Here is a 26,645-nt window from a genome sequence, read left to right as displayed (position 1 = left end):
CAATAATTACTGGAGTAAGGAATTCTATGATTTAATTTGACCATAAATATTGTATAAAAATCAATCCAATCTTATTTGGTTGTGTTTTACTAAGGGAAAACATTCTTAACAATAATAACTGGCTGTATAGGCTTAGAGTCTGCTAGTAACTAAATTGAGGGAAAAAGTGAAAATGCCATAAAGAAAGGCCTCCCTTTGGCTCATGCTACCATAAATAAGCATAAATGCTTCACCATGATGAAAAAAAAAGAAGATATATTTAATCAAAGAAGAATGCAAGTTTATAAGAGACAAGATGGAAAAAAACCCTGATGTCATCCTGGAACCATGAGAAATGGAGAACACAGGATGTACGATGGAGCTGAGAGGTGACTGAGAGCACACAGCAGTAATTATTACTCATTACAACGTCAGATGGACTAAAACCCCGGTTGTCCTAACAGCATGTCCGTGGCTGGCACAAGAACGTCAGTGAGGAGCTGGGGAGGCCTAGGGAGGAAGCTGTTTGGGGCCAAGACAGGAACATGAGGCAGAAGGTCTTCATGATGTCGCCATGGAGGGTGGCGGCTGGGCAGTTAAGGAGGCCCTCATCACTAGCTCAGAGAAAGAGAGGAAGACAGTCACCCTACGCAGAGAAACCGTGGGGGTTTGGAGTACCCCAAACCCTGGCTTGACAGCCTCTCACTCGAGGAGCACTTTCCAGTCACTTGAGCAGTGAACCCTCACAGCTTGGGCCACGTGCTAGACTGCGTTATTGTGACAGTCCAGGTAGCCAGCCAAGAAGTTTTGTTTGCCGAATGGAAAAGGACTAAAGTGGCATTAAAAGATATTTTGTGCCCTACGTAGAATTTAATCTCGGCGATTTTACAATTTCAATTATTTATAATTGTTCCTGTAATGTTTCATTTGCTTTGAAATGGATATAAAGACCAGAACCAACATGCACAATTTCATCACAAGCAGCTGCAGCACCAGCTCTGGTCTGGGGCCACCTCACAGCATGGTGACCTAGAGAGGAAGGGGCTCCAGAGGGCGACCACTGCGTTTTTTTATGTTGTAGGTGCTGTCTCTTTAAAATCACTGCTTTCGTTTTGGTAAAGATAGCAAGAGAATCCTGAGACAGTCTATACAAAGATGGAGGGGCCTTCTTCCTCTGTATTTTCTTGTTGTTAATCTTCATCTGAGGACATTTTCCTCTTGATTTTTAGAGAGTGTGGAAGAGAGAGGGAGAGACCCAGAGAGAGAAACATCGATGTGAGAGGGACATAGTGATCTGTTGCCTCCCGCATGCTCCCTGACCAGGCCCAGGGATGGAGCCTGCGACCGAGGTCCGTGCCCTTGACCAGAATTGAACCTGCGACCCTTCAGTCCACGGGCGGATGCTCTATTTATTGAGCCAAACCGGCTAGGGCTTCCTCTGTATGTTAACAACTGATGTGTAATCTACTTATACAGTGTGTTTAATTTAAAGTCCATTACCAGTTAAGTAGTACAGATGAGATGTGATAAACCCACAGATGATGATGGCTGTACCATCTTTCTTGTGAATGGAATAATGCTGATTAGCACATATGCAGCCTCATGGGGCAATGGGGAGGACAGTGAGCGCTCACAACAGATCTTTTAAGCTTCACTGCTCTGCTCTGTGATCAGTCCACCCACACATCGCTACGTTAGCTCAGTTCTCATTTCACAGAAGAAACGGGGGCCCAGAACAAGGAACTGACTGACTTCCTGATGTCCCCCATTTGCTAAGTGATTGATTCTGATGCTTCATGACTCCCAAACCAGTGCTCCTCCTGGACAGAGGAACATGTGTGCACGTGTGCATGTAATGGGGAGGGTGGGGACACATTGCTGAAAACACTCTAGCGTCCCTTCTCTGTGACTTGAGCAGCAAGACACTCAAAGTTTAGGCTCCATGTTGGGCAGTGTTACAATTCACAGATTCTCCTTTTCTAGAGATACTCTTCGTAAAGGCTCAGTTGCTAGAATCAAGGGGATTGTGAAGTTACTTGAAACTGTGGTCTAGGACACAGAACTTTCTCCCCAAGTCTCAGTCTCCAGGAGAATAATACCTGCCATATCTTTGTCATAAGGTTCTTCTGAGGATGGATTTTATAAAAGTACTTTATAAGCTGTAAAGCACATACAAATGCAAGGCTTACTACTTCCGGTGTTATTATATCAGATAATGCAGAATTAATACTTAGGCATATTAGCTCTTCAGCAAAACGTGAAGCAGCTCCCCAAGTCTCAGTCTCCAGGAGAATAATACCTGCCATATCTTTGTCATAAGGTTCTTCTGAGGATGGATTTTATAAAAGTACTTTATAAGCTGTAAAGCACATACAAATGCAAGGCTTACTACTTCCGGTGTTATTATATCAGATAATGCAGAATTAATACTTAGGCATATTAGCTCTTCAGCAAAACGTGAAGCAGGCTAAGTGGTCTTTGGCTCACCACTCCCTATCCCCCTTTCTGGTCCTGTAGCTCCTCAACTGGAAGAACTGTCGGGCAGGCGATGGAGGAAGCATTCTGGACCCCACCCAAATGGCCCAGGTCAGGCTGCCTGCTCATCTGGATAACGCCAGCCTCACCTGTGGGAGTTTGGCTCCTCTGCTGTGGGTGCTCTACCTGTCTCTCCTCCACAAGCTGGGTAGGTGACAGGAAACTAGACTAGGGCAGAGGAAACAGTGACCTCTGAGGAGCAAGGGGTAGCAGGAAGGAGAGAGAAGATACACGAGAATATGCTCTGATCTGTACCAGGAAAGAGAGGAGCACGCGTGAAGTGGCACGCTGTGCCTGCATCCCCCGAGTCAATGAGTGCAGTGCAGCGAAGGCTCACCACAGCCTCACACTTGATCTGGGACCCTGAGAAAATGTAACCAAGTGGCTTCTGGCTCAGAATTCTTCCTGGCAGCTTCGAGTTCATTAAAAATACATTAAATGTCAGTGAGAATTTGCCATGGCATGTTGTTTTGCCATAAGAAAAATTTGTTAAATCAGGTCAAACATTTAAAAATGTTTGGGAGAAATCACACACACACACACACACACACACACACACACACACACACACACACACTGTTCTTTTTCTTTTTTATTGTAACTTGATGAGAAAGCTTTATCTGGAAAAGCCAATGTGGTTCTTTTCTCTCTATTCTTCTTAATATATATAGAACTATTGCCATAATATGAAGAAGAAGCATTGTCTTAGAGTGGCTAGTTTTTATTTTGATTTTTTTTGACCAAATGGTGCTGATCAGGCTATTGTCCAAATTTTAATTGAAAGAGAGAAGAAAATTTGGATTTACTGAAACTTACTACTTTTATTCCATTCTTAGAACAATTCTGTAGGGGAATGTTTTTATTTATATATTTTTTATTTGGGGGGAGTATTTTTATATGCACTTAACAGACAAAGCTCAGCAAAATCAGATAATCCTGCAAAGACCACAAGGCTCACAAGAGATAATAAGAAAAGCAATAAGAAAAAAGCAACAAACAGAGGAAACTATCTGGATTTCTAAAAGTCAGTTATTTGCTGGGGGTGAGAGAGGAGGTCTGGGAGGAGAGCAGATAAACCAAGATTAGCCAAGGGTTGATAATTGTTGAATCTGGGTGATGGGTTTCATTATACAATTCTGCCTGCTTTTGCATTCTTAAAAATCACCAAAATCAAAAGTCAAACAAAACAAAAGAGCTGCTTAAAGGATGTTGACAACATAGCAAATATTACATATAATAATCTTTTGTTGTTTATAGAAAAGATGGTAAAGTTTTACAAATGGAGGAAGAACCAATCTTTAATTCCTAGAGAAGCTTATCAAAATGTACCTGGGCAGTTACACATGACATGCAGCTTAACCTCTGCTCCTCAGAATGGGAATCGGCCCACTCCCTAGACTGTATCTTGGACAGTGAGCTGCTTCAGAGATTCTAGTTACTACCTGTATTATTTCTGCTAACTAGATTGGAGATTTATATTGTGGGATATGTCAGAAATGTTACTCATGTTACTTTTACCCTATTTGTAAGGTTTTCTAATGTTATCAAGAATTAGAAGAAGACAGTGAATCTTACAGATGGGAGAAAGAATATTTTACTACTGAAAAGTATTGCTTTACTTAAAAGGTTAACTTTAATTGAGACAGAGATAAAAGCTTTTATAGAAAGAATGACAAGCAGGTAAAATTACCTCCACTGCTGTGGGCCATTGTTAGGGCTTCCAAAGAAATTGCTGGAGTTACTTCTAGCTGGCAGATCATTACTTTGGCGCTGCTAATGGCATTGGCTGCTTCTCTCAGGTCTTCAGTATTCAAAAGTAAATTTGCTCCAGCCACTATCACGATGATATTCTGGCCTATAAAGAATTTCTATATTAATATAATGTTAAAATATAGGAAAGCCAAGCAGTGATATTCTGCAATGTTACAGTCACTCTTACAAAGTCATTACATGAAATGTGTTTTATGAATTTTAACATTTCTAGGTTAATTTTAAAATTCCTAATGTATTTTACAATATTTATGTAACATGATTCATATTCTAATCATTTTGAGCAAAATCTAAAAATGACTTCCTTTATCAGTATTCTTATATACAAAGACTATTAGCTGAGAAATGATATATAACATACATCAAATTTTCTTTTATGGGAAATGGCTGGTACAATGTATGTGGTAAAGACCCTTAATCCTGCCATAGCCAGTTTGGCTCAGTAGATAGAGTATCAGCCAAGGACTAAAGGGTCCCAGGTTCGATTCTGTTCAAGGGCATGTACCTCGGTTGCAGGCTCTATCCCCAGCCCTGGTCAGGGCGTGTGTGGGAGGCAACCAATGGATGTGTCTCTCTCACATCAATGTTTCTCTCTCCGTGTCTCTTCCCCTCCCTTCCACTCTCTCTAAAAATCAATGGAAAAATATACTCTGGTGAGGATAAACAACAACAACAACAACGACAAAAGATTCTTAATCCTAAATGACAGTGTCATAATGAATATAACAGGAAGAAACTTGCCTAATGCTAAAAACTAATGCTCTGTAGTATGCAATAAGTTTGAGGTGGGCTCTATGGTATTCTGAAAGTGATTTTGTAAATCAAACCACATTCTACAATATCTAGCAGATGAAAAATTGCACTAAATAACTTAAGGTAGAGAGAAGGATATTTGGTCTAGTCTGTATCAGATCAAATAGCAGCAGGACTCAGGAATCTTATACAGGGCGGGGCCAAAGTAGGTTAGAGTTGTCAGTATGTGAAACACAGTTTATTCTTGTATTATTATTTATTAGGTATTGTATTATCTTGCATACGATCAGCTTTAAACCGACTTTTGCCCTACCCTGTATACCCATCACTTGGACCTAAATGCGGGAGGTGTGGTGGTACATTTCCTCTGTTAGATGAACTCTCAAGAGCTGTGCTGCCCGATATGACAGTAAGAAGCACAAGCCACATGTGGCTACTGAGCGCTTGAAATGCATTAGTTCAAATTGAGATTCACTTTAATTGTACAACACACAGAAGATTTCAAGGGCTGACTGAGTACAAAGAAAAGGTAAAATATCTCATTAATTTTTAAGAACTTTTTGATTTCATGTTGAAAGGATAATGTTTTGGATTTATTGGGTTAAGGGAATATATTAGGATGAATTTTACCTGCTTCTGTTTACTTTTTTAAGTGTGGCTAATGGAAAACTTAAAGTTGCGTATGTAGCTTGCATTGTGTTTCTATTGGACAGTGTTGATCTAGTGGGATGAATTGCAGGAGTATTTTTTGGTGCTGCAGGCTGCTCGTGCTGCTCTTGTACAGACATGACCTAAAATTACCTCCGAACACAGAACACATGCTAGCCTATCATCTTACCACAGATGTGTTTGTTGGCCACAAGGAGGATTTAATAAAGTGGGGATGGGTTCAGCGTAAACCCAATCTCGGTGCTGGAAAAATTCAAAGTACCCACACACTGAAAGACAGCTTACCTCCTTCCCTTTCTCCTCAGTGACCTCACTCTCTGCTAGAGTCAGCTGCTGCTTCGGTGTTGCTGACTCCGGAATCTGCATTTCTGGACTGGCCGTGGCTGATGAGCAACAAGCCCAAGACACCGCTCTATGGTGGGCACTGCCGTGTGGCTAGCTCACCCATGCCTCCGCTTTAACGTATAAAAACTGAATTCTCTGCTCGACCTTGCTACTCACTCATTTAAAGAAGCTGCTCTGAGTATTTGGATTAGCTCGTCTACTACCACCTATACTCTTTAAAAAAAATTTTTTTTTTATTATTGATTTAAGAGAGGAAGAGAGAGGGAGAGAGATCGAAGCATCAATGATGAGAATCATTGATCAGCTGCCTGCTGCATGCCCCCAACTGAGGATCAAGCCAGTGACTCGGGCATGTGCCCCGACTAGAAATTGAGCCGTGACTTCCTGGTTCATAGGTTGACGCTCAACCATGCCACGCCATGCCAGCTGGGCACCACCTATACTCTTAAGGGCATTACCATACTCTATAAACAGACATAATAGGCACTCGATACAAAATATTAAATTATATTTTTGCACAAAAATGCAGTATTTTGTACCCAGACAAGGAAGAAACATAACTCAAAGATATCCCTAGGACACAAAAAAGAGGTTTAAGGCAGGGAATGAGCTGCTGTTGGCAGCAATAATCACTTAAGAGGTAGCTTACAGTAATGAACACTGACTATTGTTAGAATGAAAACTTTTATTGACTGTCTTTAAGTGGGACACTGCAACTTTGGGATCACTAAAGGTAAAAATACTATGTCTTCTGTAAGAAATGATCTTGTGAAACTGCAATATAAGTTAAAAACATATTGTGACAAATCCTAAGCTAACATAATGCACGCTGACTGCCCATAATGCTCTCAGTGGTCGGCAAACTCATTAGTCAACAGAGCCAAATATCAACAGTACAACGATTGAAATTTCTTTTGAGAGCCAAATTTTTTAAACTTAAACTATATAGGTAGGTACATTGTTATTCCTTTAATTAAGGTACTCCTAAGGCTTAGGAAGAGCCACAGTCAAGGGGCCAAAAAGCCGCATGTGGCTCGCGAGCCGCAGTTTGCCGACCACGGCTCTAGGTTCTGTCGTAGGTGCCCCATAAAATGCTTGGCCATTCTAAATATTAATTCTGATTTTTAAAATTGTATGGTGGTGTTTTTATACTAAAAATAGTTGGCAGAAATCATAAAAACTTTACTTGAGGGCAAAGGGAAGTTACTCTTTTCAAAGACAAATGTCTCACTATTGGAAGGCCTTGTGACAGACACAGTTGTATATATAGACTTTTGAGATTTGATTGCTGTTTAAAGAGCAGACAAAATTGAACACTAACGACATGTTAGAAGTAATTAGTTGCTGCCATTTGCTCAGTAAATATTCTATAAATATGATTCATCAACTTTCTTTTGCACCTATCTATTTACATTTATTTACCTGGTGTAACTGAAATGACAGATGAATACTTAACTGCTTTTAGAGACAAATATCAATTTTGAGTTCACATGAAGGGTAATGGGGTCTTACAGGATATAAAGATTATTTTGAGGCAACTATATAATGCTTCATATGTATTAGATGGACAATTTTATATTTGAATGAGCAGCCTGGGATGTATAAGTAAGGGAAACATTTATATTTAGGCTGGAAAGACCATGCTGTAGGCCTGGTGGGTATGGTAAGAGATCCATAAGATTAGGATAAAAACTGATGCTTCTGTTCTAGTTCTGGAAATGCACTGTTTTATGAAATGACACTTCAATATGCAAAACACATACCTTCTTTATTGACAATTATAGAAGCAGTTCCTGTAGCAGCATCTTTAGTTTGATATGTAAATTCTAAAGGAAAAAAAATTACAATCACGTATACACAGCCTGGCTTGGATAATTTATTTTAACAATTTCAATGCACCTCTAATCCTTAGAAAACTTTTTAACCTTTTTAACCATCTGGAATGATAAAAAAGAAATAAGTAATTAGTGCTAATTTATACTCATCACCTATACAATGAGGAAAATACAAGTCTTTATACTTAGTTGCACCTTTTCTTTACATTAGTAACAATCTAACAAACCACCCTGCTTCCAATTCCCCCAAATTATTCATAGTTGTATGCATGTGCATTTCCCTGCACTACCATGTTCAGTGAAAGAAATGACAAACTTGAGTGCAAGACTAAAGGTCAAACCTATAAAATCAACCTGTTTGTTTTTCTTCATTCTCATAAACTTTGCATCTCATCAAGAATTATGGCCTGGCATGTAAATGGTGATGTTGACCAGGCAGCCTTCGGCAGCAGCAAAGAGCCTTGAACTGGGGCCAAAGACCTGCATTCTGGTCCTGGCTGTAGCTCCAACTAGCTGTGCTCTTGGACAAAGTCATAACCTCTCTGGCCTTCGGTGTTCTCTTTTATGAAATAACTAGAGGCCCGATGCATGAAATTCGTGCAAGAGTAGGCCTTCCTTCCTCCGGAAGGAGTTTGGTTATGTTGACACATCAACCAAACTCCCTAAACTCCATAGTTTACATTAGGGTTCCCTCTGGTGTTGTACATTCTATGGGTTTTGACAAATGTATAGACAAGTACCCTGAACCGGCTTCCCTCTGGCACCTGGGACCCGGGCTTCCCTTGCAGCCCCAGCTTCGTCAGGAAGGTCATCTTGAAGGATGTCTGGAAGGACGTCTGGTCTAATTAGCATATTATGCTCTTATTATTATAGATAGTATCAGATCTCAATGGTTTCTAAGATCATTTCCAGCTATGACTTAATGATTTTTCTTAAAATATCTTCTGTGAATGTAGCACCTATTTTCTCTTGTCACCTGCTTTTGAAACATTTCCATGAATTGAAGGTTTGTAACCTGTTGTCTGGAGGAATGTACATGAAAGAATTAACCATAGGCTATTTAAGCAAGGCTAGACAAAGCTATGCGTAAAAATTCCCTGGCCACCAGGGGAGGATCTAATAATTCTATTCTATATTCAGCTTTTCTTGTAATCAGATCACAGAAGAAAGTTATAAAAACCAACGTTAAAAAAGATGAAATTTTACCTGTAGAAATATCATTCTGTTTAAAGTTTTCTATGTAATCATTGCCAAAAGAATCTTTGCCAACCTGTACCAAAGAAATGATGAACATTAGATCTTTTGCATTTAGTAAAATGCTACAATGTAGTTTTTAGAATACTTAGCATTTTGAAAGGGCATATCTGCACAGTACTTTATAAACATTAACTAATTAATCTTCTTAATGTACGTTGCTAGACTTGGTTTCAGCCCAAAGAATTGTTATATACTAATGTTCCACTTATATCCTTCTTAAAATGTGAAGCATTTTAATGATGCTCACCAGTTCCATAGGTTCACTTTCACTTTGATCTGATCATGTGGAAATTCCCACTGAGACAGAGCTGTCCACCATCAACTATCCTCAATATTTATGAGGAGTCTCAGTTGTTCATACTTCACTATAAATGACAGGATCTTTGTAATGACTTGCCTGGTGTCTTAGAATCTTCATATCTTCTCCCCAGACCCTGACATGGAGCGCAGGAGGGAATTTAAAAAGCCCTTGCTACCTTAGTATAGTGGAATTTCTTCGTTTTTGCATTCTTGCCTCCATTCTGGTAATGATACTTCAGTTTTTCCTTTAGACATGTATTCCTCGTTCAGTCATAGGCAACGTGATCAGAGGGGCACAGTTGTAAAATCAATGAACCTATGTTGACACATCAACCAAACTCCCTAAACTCCATAGTTTACATTAGGGTTCCCTCTGGTGTTGTACATTCTATGGGTTTTGACAAATGTATAGACAAGTACCCATGATTATATTCTCATACAGAATGGCTTCACTGCCCTAAAAATCCTCTCTGCTCTGCCTATTCAACGCTGTCTACCCCCCAGCCCCTGGCAACCACTGACCTTTATTACTGTCTCTATCATTTTATCTTTTTCAGAGTGTCATATAGTTGGAATCACTCCTGAACTATACTTCTATTTTTCTGTCCTGCAGGTGAGCACTACAGCAATGGATTATGTCTCTGTCCAGGTCTCAGCCCCTCCCGGTGTGTTCTGCTTGCCCACAGAAAATTGTTCCTGTCTGGATACATCAATAGAAAGAAACCTAGACATTTACTTGAGTCAGGATCTGCAATGAGTGATGATAAAATTTCCTGGTGAGCATGTGGACTGTCTAGATCAGGCATTAGCCACTGTTTTTTACTGTGAAGGACCAAATACGTAATATTTTATTTATTTGTTTATTCTTTATTTTCAAATAGTTAATATTTTAGACTTTGTGGGCCATATTGCCTCTTATACAACAATTTACCCCTGCCATTGTAGAGTTGGCGGCCAAAGATAATATGTCAACAAAGGGATGTGGCTGTATTCCAATAAAACTTGATTTACAAAAATATGTAGTGGGCAAGATCTGCCCCATGGATCATGTTTGCTGACCCCTGATTTAAATGCCACTTTTGATACCTTATTCTGCAAAAGAACACCTTTCCTTGTGCTCCTTTCTGGCTCAAATGCTGACTAGGCAGTAATCTCAAGCAATATGTAGTAGCTTCTCCCTAGCAGAATCTCTGTCTTTATAATGAAGAGTGTCCACTCCAGTGTTGCTGTGGGGAGAATTCCCTGTGGAAGGAGGCCATCTACCAAAAGTTTCCTCCCCGGAAGGCTAGCTGTTCCCTTGTCTGGCAAGTAAGTGCCAAAGCATCCTATTTCCTAGGTCAAAGGTTCACACCAGAAGACTCTTGAGAGCTGAGTCAAGTTCTCTCATCTTTTTTTTTTTACATTATTTAACTCTTTCCCATGGGCAATCAGGGTATTATATAGTTGGGAAAGTATCATTATAAGAATGTTCTGGGGTTGAGAAAAGGCCATCCCTAGGCATGTGGGGCGTGATACAAACTAAAGCAAAGAAATTTCTCTTCCCTTTCCTATCAGTTTTATATGGGATAGATCTGTTGAAGGTGACTATCAAGGGCAGGTAATAAATGGTGGTTATGACATAAACATTAGCAAGTGCAGGGGTTAGGAGGAATTGTTTCTTTGCCCTCGAGAAACTGATACTATTGGGGGGAAATCAGACAGACCAGGTGGAACAGCATGAGCATCAGAGGCATAATTGGGAAGGATTTCATGCTCAGGTAATTGCATTTGCAGACTTGCTGTAGTCGTATTTTAGAGGCTGCGGTAGCTGCCTGTCTTCTTCCTGCTCAGGACACCGTCTGATTGGCTACATCCCTGGGTGATGGTTATGGTTCCAGCTTTATTTTAATAGTGATTTCCTGGCAAATCTGTTGGCTGGTCTTCTAAACTCTATGTGAGACATGGGACAAAATACTGTGTTTTTGCCTTCTTTGATATTCTCTTGTCAAAAAATAAAAATCTGGTAACTAAAAAATAATGGAAAAGTAACAAGACTGCTGAGGATTAAGAGAAGTCAACTGAAGCTCCATTAACTTTACATCACCCAGGTCATTACAAAGTGAAAGAAGTGATGAAAAGCCTGAGAATGGGAAGACAATATTTCCTTTGTGTCATGGAAGCCCCTCACGCTAGCTGTGTGGTTTTGGGCCAGCCGCTTTAATTCTCCGTAGGCTCAGTGTTCTTATCTGGAAAGCCACAGCAAGTTTGCTGTGAAGATAAAGTAAAATAATGTGCATAAAAGTATGTTTAGAGCTGTTAAGGATTATCATAAAAGACTAAAGAAAAATACATAAAATTTGTTTTGGGCTTGGTGCCTTCATCATCATCATCATCATCATCATCATCAGGCTGCTTCTCTTGGGGGAAGGGGCTCCTGCTGCTTGGATTCAGTCTCATAAACTACTTTCATGTCCATCTTGTTCTCCCTGATGCTTCAGTTCTTCCTGTGGCTTCTTATTTTTAAACAGGAGAGCATTTGATCATGGAAGCAAGCATGTGGATACATTAAATAATTTTTAAAATGAGACTGTATTTATTACTCTTATTGTTCTAATAAAAACATAACATCTCCGTTAATGGTTTGGTGCAACGAATGCTGTTCAACGTATCCTGCTACTTTCCTGAGAATAATATAGCCAACTGGGAGGGTATCTCTGCCTTGGGAGTAATAGTTAAGCTTTATGTAGAACTAAATTACATATCAAAATGCGGACAAAAAGCAATGGGGATCTGAGTCCTATTTAAAAGGATCCTCTTTTTCTTTTGCATTATAGAGTTGCACAGATGACACGTGCAATTTGTACTAAAAGAATGCCACCTTCCCTGTGTCCCCACCCTCAAAACCTCTCACACATTCATGTATTTTTCCGGATTTATTTTTAAAAAGGTTGTGAGAAGTAAACACCGTCCAGTCCCATTTGCTTGCTTCTGACTCTAATTTAAACCTCTTCCCCAGTAACTGGAAATTGATAACCAGAGTCAGAGGAGCAGAACCCAAGCAAGGGTGTCGTTCACAGTCGGCCATTGAGAGCGAGAGCAAGTGTCTCGAAAAGCACAGTGAATGATACGAATGAAAGAACCTGGACAGAACAAGGACTATTCTAAAGGAACCTTCATGGGGATCTTGGGAGGCTTCCCTGTTTTCCTGGTCACACGTTGGCTATCAAGTTGATATGAAAACTTTATCTTGGCTGGTCATGAGGCAGAATGGTGCATATGGAAGTCAGGAAACCTGGAATCTAATTTCAGTTCTGCTGTTACCAAGCTGATTAAAATTCTTTCCTACGTTTTGGGGCAAATTGTTCCATCTGAGCCAGGCTGTAGGGTGGGACTGGTTGGTGTGAGGAAGGAAACCAATAATTCTCAGCCTTAGCTGCTCATCAGTGTCTCCTGAGAAGCTTGGAAACATCCCGATGCTCAGGGTACACCCCAGACCAATTGAATCAGGCCTCTGCAGGTGGGACCGGGCACGCTCCCCAGGTGGTTACCATGTGTGAACTCCACTCGAGGGTTGGACCGCTGATTGCAGGATTAAAGTGGGAGGTGTCTGTAGAGGCTTGTGTGCACAGAAGAAGTGAAGAGAGAGCACAGTCCTGCCTGGCACTAGGTTGGTAAGTCCCCTAAGTGGGAACACGGGGAAGTGTGACCTGCAGAGTCTGCTGGGGGCGAGGAGCCCATCAGGGTCCAACACTGGGATCAAGGTATTGTGAAGCCCAAGAGATTTCCTTGGCTTGTGTTTGCTGACTAGTCTCATTTTGACGTGGCCCAGGCTTCTTCCACCTCTAGCCTTCTAAAGCAGCGGTTCTCAACCTGTGGGTCGCGACCCCTTTGGCGGTCGAACGACCCTTTCACAGGGGTCGCCTAAGACCATCCTGCATATCAGATATTTACATGATGATTCATAACAGTAGCAACATTACAGTTATGAAGTAGCAACGAAAATAATTTTATGGTTGGGTCACAACATGAGGAACTGTATTTAAAGGGAGAGAAGGTTGAGAACCACTGTTAAAGCTCATATTTGGCAAAACTGTGGACAACCCCTCACACTTAAACTAAGGGGTTGAGAACCACTGTTAAAGCTCATATTTGGCAAAACTAGTTGGGTTTATGTTTCTCAGTGTTCGGTAGAGGCGCTATTAAGTTGACATTATCATCTGACTGTGTTAAAACATTATGTGAATACAATATATTCATGACTGTATCCTTGCCTTCACTTCTGAGAACTTAGAAGTCCTTTCCTCTCTCCTCCACTTCATCAAACCTCACTTGTTTTTTCAAGCATCAGCTTAAGGCCTACCTTTCCTATTTACCCCTTGTTACTCTTATTTCCAGAATTCCTATAGCCTTCTTCATGGATGCTATGTAATTAAGCATTTAATTGAATACCATCTTATATCGTTTGCCTAAATAATCTTCCTTGAAGTCTAGTCTTTCTAGAAGCTTACTGGAGACCCTAGCTTAGCATACATTTATCCGTCCTTAAGCCTGTGCATTAAAGGTGTTCTGTGAGTATTTGATCATCTTAGATGCCTGTCTGTTCGTTTTCCTTGGGCCTGTTTATCGTTCAGAAAGGGACACGACTGTATAGCACCCGCACTGTTCTAGTTGTGGCCGCAGAAAGGTTTTCTCCAAGGTGTTGCTCCTAATAGCCCGTGTGAAGGCCCTCCATCCAGTACATTCAGCTGCAGCAGCGCAGCCAGCGCTTCTGGGCAGAAAGATTCTGGGGAACTTCAGAGTCTGAGGTGGTCTGTGAGTATCTATTCAGGTGAGAGTCCAGGTCGTCAGCAACTGTGGACAACCCCTCACACTTAAACTAAGGTAACTCGCAGAACCCCGGGTGCTCTCAGGCAATCCCAGGCTCAGGTCAGCGCTGAAGATTAGAGTTGTGCTGTTGAATGGAACTTCCTGCAATGATGAAATGTTCTGTTATCTGAGCCGTGCAATGCAGACATTTAAATGGAGCAGTGTGATTGAGGCTCAACTTTTAGTTTTATTTTAATTACACTTCAATCTAAATGGCCACATGTGGGTGGTGATACTGTATTGGACAGTGCCGCTGTAGAGATGTGGATGAGGACCATGGAAAGCAAAAGGGCTGCGTTTATCAGCAGCACTTCCTCCAGCTAAGGGTACTGAGGTGCTTCCTTCACTCTCTCCATGGGGAAGGCTCTCTTTGCGTCGAGGGAGAGCCAGTCAGTGGCTTCCATGGGCCAGGACAACGGCCTAACACCGAGGAGGGTGACTTCAGTTAGCACGATCATAATAAACACCTGTATTTCAAAAGGGCGGAGGAATGGGCTGTTTAGAGTGCTTCTCAGGGCACTGACACCTGTATTTCAAAAGGGCGGAGGAATGGGCTGTTTGGAGCCTTGAATGGCAGAAAACATCGAGTGATTCCACCCATCAACATATAATTGATGTCAAAACATAGAGGACCAAGATTTCCTACCTGAGGTCATAAGAAATTAAATATTCTGCTAAAAAATGTTATCACATATATTAAAACAGGTTACTGATTTTCACAGTTAGAATACGGGAAAATATAATCAGTGCTGAAACTAGGCTGTGATTCAAGACATTTTGTGACTTTCAGTGGCTGAGGGTTAAAATGAGCAGCAGGTTTAGAAGATTAAGCTGAATTTGCTGTCATGAAACAAAACGCAGCAGTTGCTTTAAAAATAAATCCCGCATATTAACTTTTAACTTGCCATTTGTGGCTTTATCATAAAAGATGAAAGAAAAATACATAAAATTCCAGTTTTTTTAAGTTTGCTGGTTGTTTAAATCCCAGGTAAATGGTGTTTACCTTAATAATGGCCTTTAATATACAAAGGTAACCTTACCATCACCATTATCAGGCCTGCTTATCTGAGCGTGGGAGTGGGTTTGTGATAATCCAATGATTTCTTCCATTCTTTTAAAATGAGGCATATTTTATGTATTTGGTTAGGGTCCAATCAACATAGCCAACTAGCATTAGCCAGTTGTCTTTCAATGGATGTCAGGAAAGGACAAATTGCACTTCATTGAATGTTACCTGGAAAGACTGGTGCCCAGTTTTTGATCTTTGAAAATTAAAATCTCAATGCATGATTAGTTGATTGTCCCTCTGTAATCTTAACATAGAAGGTAGTTTTTGACTAAGATGATGGGTACTCACATACACTGCTTTTCAAGCTGACTTGTGAAGCCTCAGTTTGTTTTCTCATTTTCAATCTATGCAGACTAATAATTTTGCAAAATATAATAACAATGAAATGAAACAGTCATACAAAATACAAGGTCTAATTTATATTATAATATTATGTATATTCTATTCACCAGCTATAAAGTTACTCTGTCAAATTGCTCTAAATATTTATGTTTATGCTCAATTTCTGTACTGTCCAGTCCAGTGACAGTCTGCGGCCTGTGAGTAGGCAGCACTGCTCTAACGTAATGCCTCTGTCACAGGACTTCATTCCTGGCCATTCTGAGTGGAAAACACTACTTATATTAGAGAGTCGGGTCTCACGATTGAAGGAAACAAAACCAGGTAATTTCTTGAAGGCCCTTGCTTGCTGACTTCCGATCTGGGCCGCGTGGGTCCATGCCTGCTTGTGGCTTCCTTCCACCTACACAGGAAGCAGGGTCTCTGGGCTCATGCTGGGCTGCTGCACCTTTAGCTCTGTATTCTACCAGGGGCCTCCTGAGCTGCCAGGTTTTGATGGTTAGAGATGTCATCCTCCTCTCTTACGTTTGGCTTCAATGGAAGGGAGGAGGAGGAAACACTTAAATCGGGTGAAGCCCTAGGAAAGGTGTCCTAGCAGGTTCTTTGCCCTGCGAAGAAGACTTTCATTTTCCTGGATTTTAATCTCAAAACATCTTCAGTTACCCTTGGACTGTCGCCTTGGCCCATGACTCAGTTAAATACTGACTACACAACTCTTAACTACTTGGTGTTCCATTGCACACATCTCACCGTACGCATATTGATGGACGCCTGCTTAATGGTCCTTGCCACAGTGTCCATTGCACACATCTCACCGTACGCATATTGATGGACTCCTTAATGGTCCTTGCCACAGTATCTTGACGAATATTTCTCCTTAGCTCAGTATAAGATGTTTTGCACAAGCCATCAAACAGTCTTACTTCATTAGAGTTTGAATTTTATTTGCAGGGCAGTAATAGGTAAGTTAATGTTGCTAAGAAAGCCATATAAAAATTTCTGTTTTTCTTTTGTTCCATCTGTTCAATTTTATCTTGAGTAATTTAATGATTTTGGGTTCTACTTGGAGTTGTCATATTTAAAAAACTGCCATAAAGCAGTTTGGCTAATTTGCTCAATTAAAATATATTTCACAGTGGGAAGAAATAGCATGATTAATGGGTAACAATAACTTCTACTAGAAAAGAGATTTTATTTTTGTGTGAAGAAGTCTAAGCATAGCCCTAGCTGGTTTGGCTCAGTGGATTGAGCGTTGGCCTGCAGAGTGAAGGGTCCTGGGTTCGATTCTGGTCAGGGGCACATGCCTAGGTTGGGGGCTCGATCCCCAGTAGGGGGTGTGCCGGAGGCAGTTGGCCAATGATTCTCTCATCATTGATGTTTCTATCTCTTTCTCCATCTCCCTTCCTCTCTAAAATCAATAAAATATTTTTTTTTGGGAAAAAAAAGAAGTCTAAGAATATTATGGATTTATTTAATCTAATTGCATATCTAAATGTCTCAGGTTGTCTAAGCAAAGTAATCCTGTATAGGTTTTAGCTAACCTCTCTGTACAGATCCCCAGGTAAATTCCACCACAGGGCTACACACTAGATGACAAAGTCAAGGACATGTTAGATATAAAGAACTTCCAAAACTGGGCAGGTGCTAACATAAATCATCATTCACAGACCAGAATAAAATAAACAGCACCTTTGCTTTAACCAGCCTCCTAATGAGAACATTTCCCCAAACACAGCCTTCTGCCTTCTGTTCCCCTCAGACCCACTTCTATGGTTTCACCATTCATATCCCAAGGTCAGTCCCACAGTTCAAATATTTCTATTTTGCATTTCTCTCTCTGCCTCAAATTGACCTAAAATAAAACCAATCTGCAAACCTTTGAGTTGGATGAGATCCTAGGGGACATCCAATTTTGACTTTAATGGCTAAATGAATAGCTTTTATAAAACTTGTAAGAGGGGGCTCTCTAATATCTCTCCTTTAACAGCTCCAGCTCTAGGGAACTCCCCTCTCCCCATGGCTATTCTCAGTACCTTGTTCCAACCCCAAGTCTCTCTCCAGGTTTTCCCAGCCTGATATCTTTCCAGTTTCCAAGCCCCTTCAGTTAGCACCATCTTATTTCTCCCCAAACCCTTCATTTCTAATCAGGTAGAGGATGGATCAAGCCTAACATTTTTAATTGGCTCCCTCTCTAAGCCCTGTAATTCCTAGCACATAATATTGGTCGTCAATAATTAATTGCTGACTAATTGATATTTTAAATCTATCAAGAGCTCAACCTTAGCAAATGAGGGTTTCTTGTGCTTCCTGAGATGTTTTTGACCAAATAGCCAGATGAGAATTATGTCATGTTAATCATCAATTAGAAATAAAGCTACAGTTCATTAGTAGATGAAGTGATAATTGTATAGCTTATGCATCATTTAAAGACTCCCTTGGAGAAGAAAGTGCTGTATGCAATTTTAAGTGATATTTCAGAGACATTTTGGTAAAATCTACCCAGTTCACAGCAGAGAGCTCATTCTTTTAAATTTCTCATATTTTTCTTATCCTCCACTATGCACACCCAGTCTAGCTTTCCTGTTATACCAGTAATGATAGCATCTTAAAATTTCATTAAAGATGCAAAAGTTGAACCTTTGGCAGTCAATTCTGTTTGATTTACTTTTGAGATCACTTCAGTGGATGATGGAAATAGGAATACGTATTTTAGTTTTCTTTAAATACCCGAAGACAGAACTACACCTAAAGATCAGTGATGTACAGTTCAGTAAGGCCCAGATTCCTTTCTGACCCAAGATATAGCATTAGAGGGGAAAAACTCAGAGATGAGTAAATCACCGTTATTAAACCAAGTTTCTAAAAGCTGTGTTGCTGCAGTAAAACCTGCTAAAAACAGCTGGATGGTGTGGCTCGGTGGTTAAGTATCCACCTACGAACCAGGAGGTCATGGCTCCATTCCTGATCAGGGCATAGTAGGGGGTGTGCAGGAGGCAGCCATCAATAATTCTCATCATTGATCTTTCTATCCCTTTCTCCCTCTCCCTTCCTCTATGAAATCAATAAAAAAAAAATCTTATTAAAAAAATATTTAAGGAAAAAACCCTGCTAACAACAGGAGGACTCATGCTGTTGTTTAGAACCTGAACTAGATAAACCCGTCAGAGTAGACTAATTCTCCTCGCCTCACACTCTAGTTAGAAACTCTTTCATTTCAGGGAATGCAGTGTTATTTGAGGACTGCTACTTCCCAGAGGATCCAGTGAGGTAGAAATTAACATAAAAAACAAGGAAGATTACTCTCTCCTGTTTAAAAATTTATAACCAATGAACTTCTAAAAGAATTAAACAGGCATTCGAACAAGTACATGTCCATGCGTGTTAATAGCAGCAGTGCTCACAAGAGCCAAAAGGTGGAAACAGCCCCAGGGTCCACCGACAGATAAATGGATACACAGATTGTGGCATAGCCAATGGAGTACTATTCAGCCACAGAAGGAACGGAGTACTGATCCTTGCTATAAGGTGGATGAACCTTAAACACATTATGCTAAGTGAAATATGCCAGACACAAAATGTCACATTTCACATGATTCCATTTATAGGAAATCGTCAGAAATAGATAAACCCATAGAGACAGGATGTAGATTGGTGGTTGCCAGGGGCCTCGGGGAGGAGGGAATGGGGAGTGACTGCTTAATGTAAGGAGCTTTCTTTTGGAATGATGGCAATGTTCTGGAACTAGATAGATATGGTGGTTGAACGACACGGCGATTATACTGAATGCCACTGAATTGTTCATTTTAAAATAGTTAAAAAAAAAAATAAAACCAGTGAACTCAAACCCTAAAACCATATTCTTGCCTTTAGAACACTCTCCACTGGGCTTGGCACTTACCTTGCACACCATGGCCGTCTTTGCTCCAAGCCTAGCAGCTTGGACACACTGATTGGCACCTTTCCCTCCAAAGCCAATAAAAAACTTATGTCCATGGATGGTTTCTCCGGTTTTTGGCAAACGAGGAGTAAGACTGTCATAATTTAAAAGGAGAAGGAAAAAACACACACACATTGGTAACTGCAGTCAGTTTTAAGTTCTTCAGAAGAGAGAGGGAAGGCTGTGTGGTGGAGCTCTAAGCAGTCAGAACCGCAGGCAGAAGCAGGGGAGGGAGAGGACCTTTCCTTTTAGACAACCTTCAGTAGTTTGCATCACTTTTGAGAATGCATCTGCCGGACAGGATTCCTCTCCCCCACTGCCCTGTGCTACCGTAGCCCCACTTCAGATGACAGCTCCTGGGGTCTGTACTGCATCAGGGCCGTTCAGGGGAGCCTGCTTTACATCTCGGGGAACTCTCAGAGGGAAGGAACTTCATATTCCTTCTCAATGCCCAGCACAGAGATTTACTCACAGTGGGACAAGGTAATGTGTGCTTCTGTCCAGATTGATCTGGTTGCTTTAATAAGCAGGAAGGGACCTAGGATTTTGGTAATCATGTTCAGGACTTCAGGAGAAGAGTGAAGCTGCAATTCCAGGCGCTAAAGAATCTTATTTTCTTTGAGGGTGGGATAGGAGTGGGGTATTTGGATGGCAGTTCAGGGTTTCATCCTAATCCATCCTTTATATTACCCATTTCATGCACTGACTAAAAAAGAGCATCTATTTTAAAAAAGTGGATTAGAGCTAAGTTTAGTTTTACATTTTACTACAGAAAAATCCAAACAGATAAAACTAGAGAAAATAGTATATTGATTTTTCCCTATACTCATCACCCAGATTTAACTATGTCAACTGTTAGCCAATGTTGTTTCAGTCTACACCTTCATCAACTTCAGGGGATTTTTACTAACAGGTTATTACTGACACATTACTGCTTAAGGTAGTATTAAATGAGGCAAAAAGTACAAGGAAAAGGTTTGCTCCAGTATATGGTTGTCCTAACAGTACAGGTGGAAGATGTGAGGAAACAAAGTCTTTGAAGGACAGAAGACTTTAAAATGGAAAAGGAGTTCTGGGTGGAGGGGCAAGTGAAGAAGATGGGCTCAGTGGCATGAGGACTGGTTGATTGGCCACAAAGAAGTGGGCCAAGGGCCAGATGGAGCAGATGGAGAGGTCTGACCAAAAAGGTTAATTAGCTTTAGGCAGGAAAGAAAGGCCAAGAGAGAAGTTTACCATGGTAAGTCAACCGAGAACCTACTTTGTTTTAGCAGGTTAGACATTTATGTTCATTTCCAATAGAGACTGTGGTCTATCCAAAACCAGTATCTTTTCGTATCAAGGTCACGAAACAATGCCAGTTCCTACAGGTCACTGACAGCCTGTTTGCAATGGGATGCCATATGACTATTGGCAGGAACGCATGATTGTGTCAATAAAGACCAAGTTCGACCTGTGAACCTCCTTTATGTAGCTCTAAAAGTCTCAAACTGAGCTAAGCTACTCCATTCCCTAGCATTGCACTGTCAAATATGGTTATTTGAGATTCAAGAGATTCATCAATAATTTGAAAACATCCCACTCCACTCCTCCCCTTTTCAATTCTATTTTTATCTCGGATTCTAAACGCATTTATAGTACCGATGAAAAAAATATACATCTACAAGGTTCACTTCTGAAAAAGGCACTCAATCAAGGGAAAAATGGTTTTAATGTAACGTTATTATCCTGTCATTTAATTTAGCAATGACAAGTGATGATGAGATTTTGATTTGCATCAGAAATCTTAAACATTTTAGGATTCTGTTATGAACAGGCAATGATGAGTAATCTGTGTGATTGAGTAACTATGTGAATTCTTGGCTTATTGATGCTGCTATAAACAACATTCCTAACAACTTTAAAAAGAAAAACTATCCAATGTGGCAAAAAACAGGCCACATAATTTAATTAGTAAGACTGTCACTAAAGAAACGTATGACTTCTACTATATTTATACTTAGATCTGGGTCACAAGCCACTGGTTTGAATCAAGTGTACTTATGATCAACTGTGGGAAACCATGAAAAAATGTATCACCATATTATTATTGGGATATGCATGTATGTGGGGGGGAAGTGAAATCAGGTACAGTATATATGTGTTTGATGTGGAAGCAGATGGCTGGGATTTAAACAATGTATATTAACACAAGCACTGAACTGGTGTAGCCACTACTGGCATTCCTCACTCCTTGGGAATTCTTTTTTCTTTATCTTCTGCATCTTTGCTGTACTCTTCTTTTTCTTCTCCCAATTGTAGACTTTCTCTGCCTGAGGACAGTCTGTTCCCCATTTTATTTCTAGTGCCTGTCACTTATATGGGGTTAATATATTTGCTGATTGAACATATCTTTGTGGCTCCCCTTATCTCTCAAGGGTAGCAGAATATGCCACCCCAAAATATGACTGTAGGAGTTCAGGACACACCACCCCAAAACATGCCGCTTTGGTATATAATTCTGAGCTGTAGGCACTTGAGAAACAGCAGATGCAGGGAGAGGCTTTCCCTGAACTTCCCTTCTCTGCCTATCACAGTCGTACCTCCCATTTCTTCCAAGGGCCCATTCACCTTTCTTAAAAGTTCTACCTCCCCCTCCCCTACCCTATTAAATGCTACTTAATCCTGAATTTGAAGTCACCTTGGGGAGTTACTCATTTTTTCCTGGGTTTCCCCCATGTATAATGAGGGACACATGTTAATAAACTTCTGTTTTTCTCTTGTTGGTCTATTACAGGGGTCTCGGTCAAAGAACTCAGAAGGGTGGAGGGAAAATTATCTTTCCTCTCCCACATCTCTTCTCTGTGTCTCCTTTGTGTAGTCTCCAGTCTTTCTTCTGAATTGAGGCTGTGGAGGTGCTGACGAATGGGAAGGAGGAGGAGATTGGCAGGGATGACCAGTTGTCTGGCAATGGCAATTCCATGTTTTACCAGACCATGCCCACTGCATGCCCAGTATCAGCAGCGTTCCTCTTCTACAAGCAAGAACTCTAACTGGAACTCATACTATCATTCCTTCACTAATGCATTAACTCCAAAATGCAAAGTCAGTGTTTTCCAGTGTACTTCCTATAGGGCATAATCAACTTGCCGACGAGGAGGAAAAAGCTAACCACGATGCAAGTAACACAGGAGTTGAAAAAACAGGTCACAGAACAAGATTAGTATGATCCAATTCATATTTTTAAAAGGAAAAAAGATACACGTATATGGTCTCAGATGATATGTAAATGCAGACAATGAAATGTTAATGACACGTATCCATGAGAAGGGTGGGGGTGGGGAGCAAGAAGAGCTCATGTTTCCTTTACATCCTCATGCCCGGAAGTGGAAGCAACGATAATAGAGTTGTGTGTTATGGGAGACCACTTCTTACTACCTCAGTCATCCGTCCTTCCTGCATCTGCTTCCAGCCACTGGTTCTTCCTGGGCTCCAGCTGGCTTCTTGCAGGTGCAGCCTAACAGTGCCACTCTGTCCACTGCTGGGTTTCTGGTTCCTCAGGCCGTCCTGCAGGATTGAGCAACTAGTTGTGCACAGGGGTGGCCAACGTGAACATGTCAGGCATTTTTGTAAGGCTCTTCCCACTCCTCTGCTTCACTTTCCCTGTCCATCCCTGGCTCTTGCTCCCTGGGTCCGAGTCCTGAATAGAGTATTTGCGCTTAAGCGTTTGTCTGATGCTCTGCTTTCTGTTGAACCCACACTAACACCGTTTATTCCTTGTTTATTTATTTTTTTATAGAAGTAAATAGAGTGGAGTGGAGAGCAACTAAAAAGTTAGTTATGAAAAAGGCAGAAGCATTTCCGAATTATAAATCCTAATTTACTTTAAATCAGGCTTTCCTATCTTTTTTCTTTAATGAAATCATGGAATTAAGTTCAGGTTCAAGGAAGGAACTGCACAAAGCCTCATCCCCTGGATGAAAGCATTACTGTGATTCACCTCAATTCAAACATGAGGTTTAGCAAGGTGCCAAAGACAGACAAGCGACAGTGCGCAAAGAAGAAATAAAAAGGAAGCAGTACTGGGAGAAATACACTGCTGCTAGCATTTAATAATTTAACATAGTATAAATTTCTGAATGAGGGAGAAAACCCAAACAGAGAAAACCAGTCATAAGAATTATGTTTGAATTTTAAGACCTATTCGTAGCTTTAAAAAGGTCACGGCATTTAAAGTTGGGCAGAAGGAAACGCCGGTAATTGTTCATGGATGGCCCTCCGGTTTCCTGGGCCACCAGAGGCCGCGGGGTCAGCCTGGTTGTGCAAGGCAGGAGGCCCGAGCCTCTTACTGACTGTATTACCTTTGACAGCTTTTCCCTCTTTGAACCAGCTTCTTCTCTTGCAAAACAGGTTTAATAATACTTGTCAACTCCTTCAATTGCCCGGGTTTTGTGCTCTGAGTTATTTCACTGACAGGTGTTAGCAGAACAACTTATCATTGCTTTTAACTTCTTGACAATGATGTGCTTGTTACAGATTCTCCGAGATGATTCATAGCAGAGAAAGGAATGACCTGGTGAAATAGAGATGAGAAGGGTTTCGACCGAAAAGGTCACACTAATAACTGGCTCGGCCCAGAGTCCAGGACTATGCTGCCTTTTGGCTTTTGCATTCCATCCTTTCTTCTTCTGGCTACAAGCTTCTGACACACCGTACAGCTAGCATAAGGATCGTACTATTAGTTATGACCCAATTAAAATTCATTGCGCTCACTTATTATTCCTCCTGCCTGTGCTCTCCAGCCCTATCTGCTCTTCTCGGCCTTTGTGTATGCCACATTTACAAGGAGGAAAGTACTTTCCAAACCAAGTTAGTATCTCTTTCCACCTCTGTAAAAAGAACTTAGCCGCCCAACTGAAACTTCATTCCGTGCTTCCTAACCCTAAATTTGCAGACATATATATGATTTATTCAAGGAAGTAAAACATGAATTATGCTTAAAACAGTTGTTAACTGAAGTTTGATTTCTAGCCGATCTTTTCCTAGCTAACAAGTCTATGGCTAAAAAGTCATTTGTCTGAAGATGTAGCTACTCTTGAATTTATAGAAGAGAAAAACAATCCTCTAGCCAGAAGTGGCCAGCCTTTCAGAATGCCATATCCTTGACCCTTATTTATCTAAATTCTGCTTCTGTGTGAATAACTGGGCTAGGCACTTAGGGGAGCCAACAAGATGAGTATGTTATGTATGGTCTTCTCCCAGGGTATGGTCTTCTATGGCTTACTTTCATTCACATCTCCGCTCAAATGTTACCTCCTCAGAGAGGCCTGCCCAGCTACCTTATAGGAGATACCCCCTTTCTATTTTATCCTTTTCAACGTTTTAAAAATTGATTCCAGAGAGGAAGGGAGTGGGGGTGGGGGTGGGGGGGAAGAGAGAAACATTAATGATGAGAGAATCATTGATTGGCTGCTTCCTGCATGCCCTCCACTGGGGATTGAGCCTGCAACCTGGGCATGTGCCCTGACCTGAATAGAACTGTGACCTCCTGGTTCCTATTTTAATTTCTGTTAAGTATTTATTCATTCATTCTGGCAAGAAACACTAGGTTTCTGGATCAGAGACAGCCTTTTACTCATAATTGCATTAATTATTTCTCTGTCCCAATCCCAACAGGGTAACACGATGAGAGAAACCTCAAAATAATGAATTTTTGGAGTTTATATAGGACAGCTGACACAGCTGCTGCTCCTCCTTTCCACTGGGAAGGGGCAGGGGGAGGAGGGAGGGAGGGTGAAGAGGACCTACTGACCTTTGCTTTGTAATATAATGAAATATTCTCAGGAGGTGGGGGAGGTCTCTAGGTTTACAACCTCTAGAATGTAAATAAATGTGTCCAGGGGAGAAATCTCTAAATCTCTCCATAGAGGTTTGTAAATTATATGGTTATGGACCACATTTTCCTGATTTTTTTGCATGACTAATGCTTTTTTTATTGGATGCTGAATATTGCAAATATTACATCGTTGAATATCTTAATTTGTGTTTTTCCAAAAGGTAGAACTTTTTTTTTTTTCCAGGCAGTTAAGTAATTTGAAGATCTGTCTGATTCTTCTGAGGATAGTTTTGAGATTTGTTAAGGTGAGTTTAGGGTAGCCTTTAGGGCAGTGCACCCTTCTACTAAGTTGTAGATATTCTGGGATTTTTACGGAATGCTCTCTGGCTAGTTAGAACTCAGCACCTCCCATTCCTGTATGATTTCTGGGAAATGTTCAGCTTAGAACTCTCCAGTAGCTGCCCAGCTTTGTGGAGTTTCTCTCTATGTATTTCCATTTAGTATTTAGTAACAGACTTAAGGGGACTCCTTTGCAGACTTCTGGACCTTTCCCTGATTAGCTCCTTCCTCTCCGGTACACATTCCCATAAATTCTAGCCACCTGAGTCTCCCTAAGCTATAAACTTAGTTTCCTCAACTCACGGATACTGCCATGATTTCCTTGAGTTCTTCCTCTCTGGGCCAATAATGAGCCTCCTGGAACCACCTTATTTGTTTTCTTTCTCTTCTGGATAACACACCAGCTGTTCAACAGATGAAAAGGCTGCTTCATATATTTTGTTTCATATATGTCCCATTTTCTAGTTGTTTATGGTGGGAAGGTAGGTCTGGTACTAGTTACTCCAACATGGTAAGAATTAAATATTTTTGAATGAATGGTCTATACTTCAAAAGACACTCATATAGATAGTTGGGATGATAGATGCCTATGTACATAAGTCATATGGTGAGGTGAGGCAGGGCAACTATAGCCCAAGGAGAAAAGTAAACCAGTTATTAAACATGAATATGGTCAGAATAATGGGGACAATAAGTGTCCACATCTTTCTTCATTCTTAATATGTGGGATAAAAGATTGAGTACAGGAGAGAAACCAAGATGGCGGCATAGGTTAACGCCGGAGTTTGCTGCCTCAAACAACCACTTCAAAAATACAACTAAAAGACGGAACGGACATCATCCAGAACCACAGGAAGGCTG

General features: G+C 40.8%; 1 protein-coding gene across 1 annotated transcript in view; it reads right to left on the bottom strand.

Annotated features, from left to right (window-relative positions):
• The window catches only part of RBKS (ribokinase), a 73,917-nt gene that overhangs the window by 33,958 nt on the left and 13,314 nt on the right, over positions 1-26,645 (bottom strand). The window contains exons 2-5 of the mRNA XM_014546610.1: positions 19,595-19,727; positions 9,093-9,156; positions 7,815-7,877; positions 4,205-4,369 (exon numbers count right to left, since the gene is read on the bottom strand). Of these exons, the coding sequence (XP_014402096.1) occupies positions 4,205-4,369; positions 7,815-7,877; positions 9,093-9,156; positions 19,595-19,727 (425 nt within the window). The remainder of the gene's footprint in view (positions 1-4,204; positions 4,370-7,814; positions 7,878-9,092; positions 9,157-19,594; positions 19,728-26,645) is intronic.

Source organism: Myotis brandtii, unplaced genomic scaffold, assembly GCF_000412655.1.
Source record: "Myotis brandtii unplaced genomic scaffold, ASM41265v1 scaffold454, whole genome shotgun sequence".
NCBI lineage: Eukaryota > Metazoa > Chordata > Mammalia > Chiroptera > Vespertilionidae > Myotis > Myotis brandtii.
This window is presented reverse-complemented; position numbering and strand designations above follow the sequence as displayed.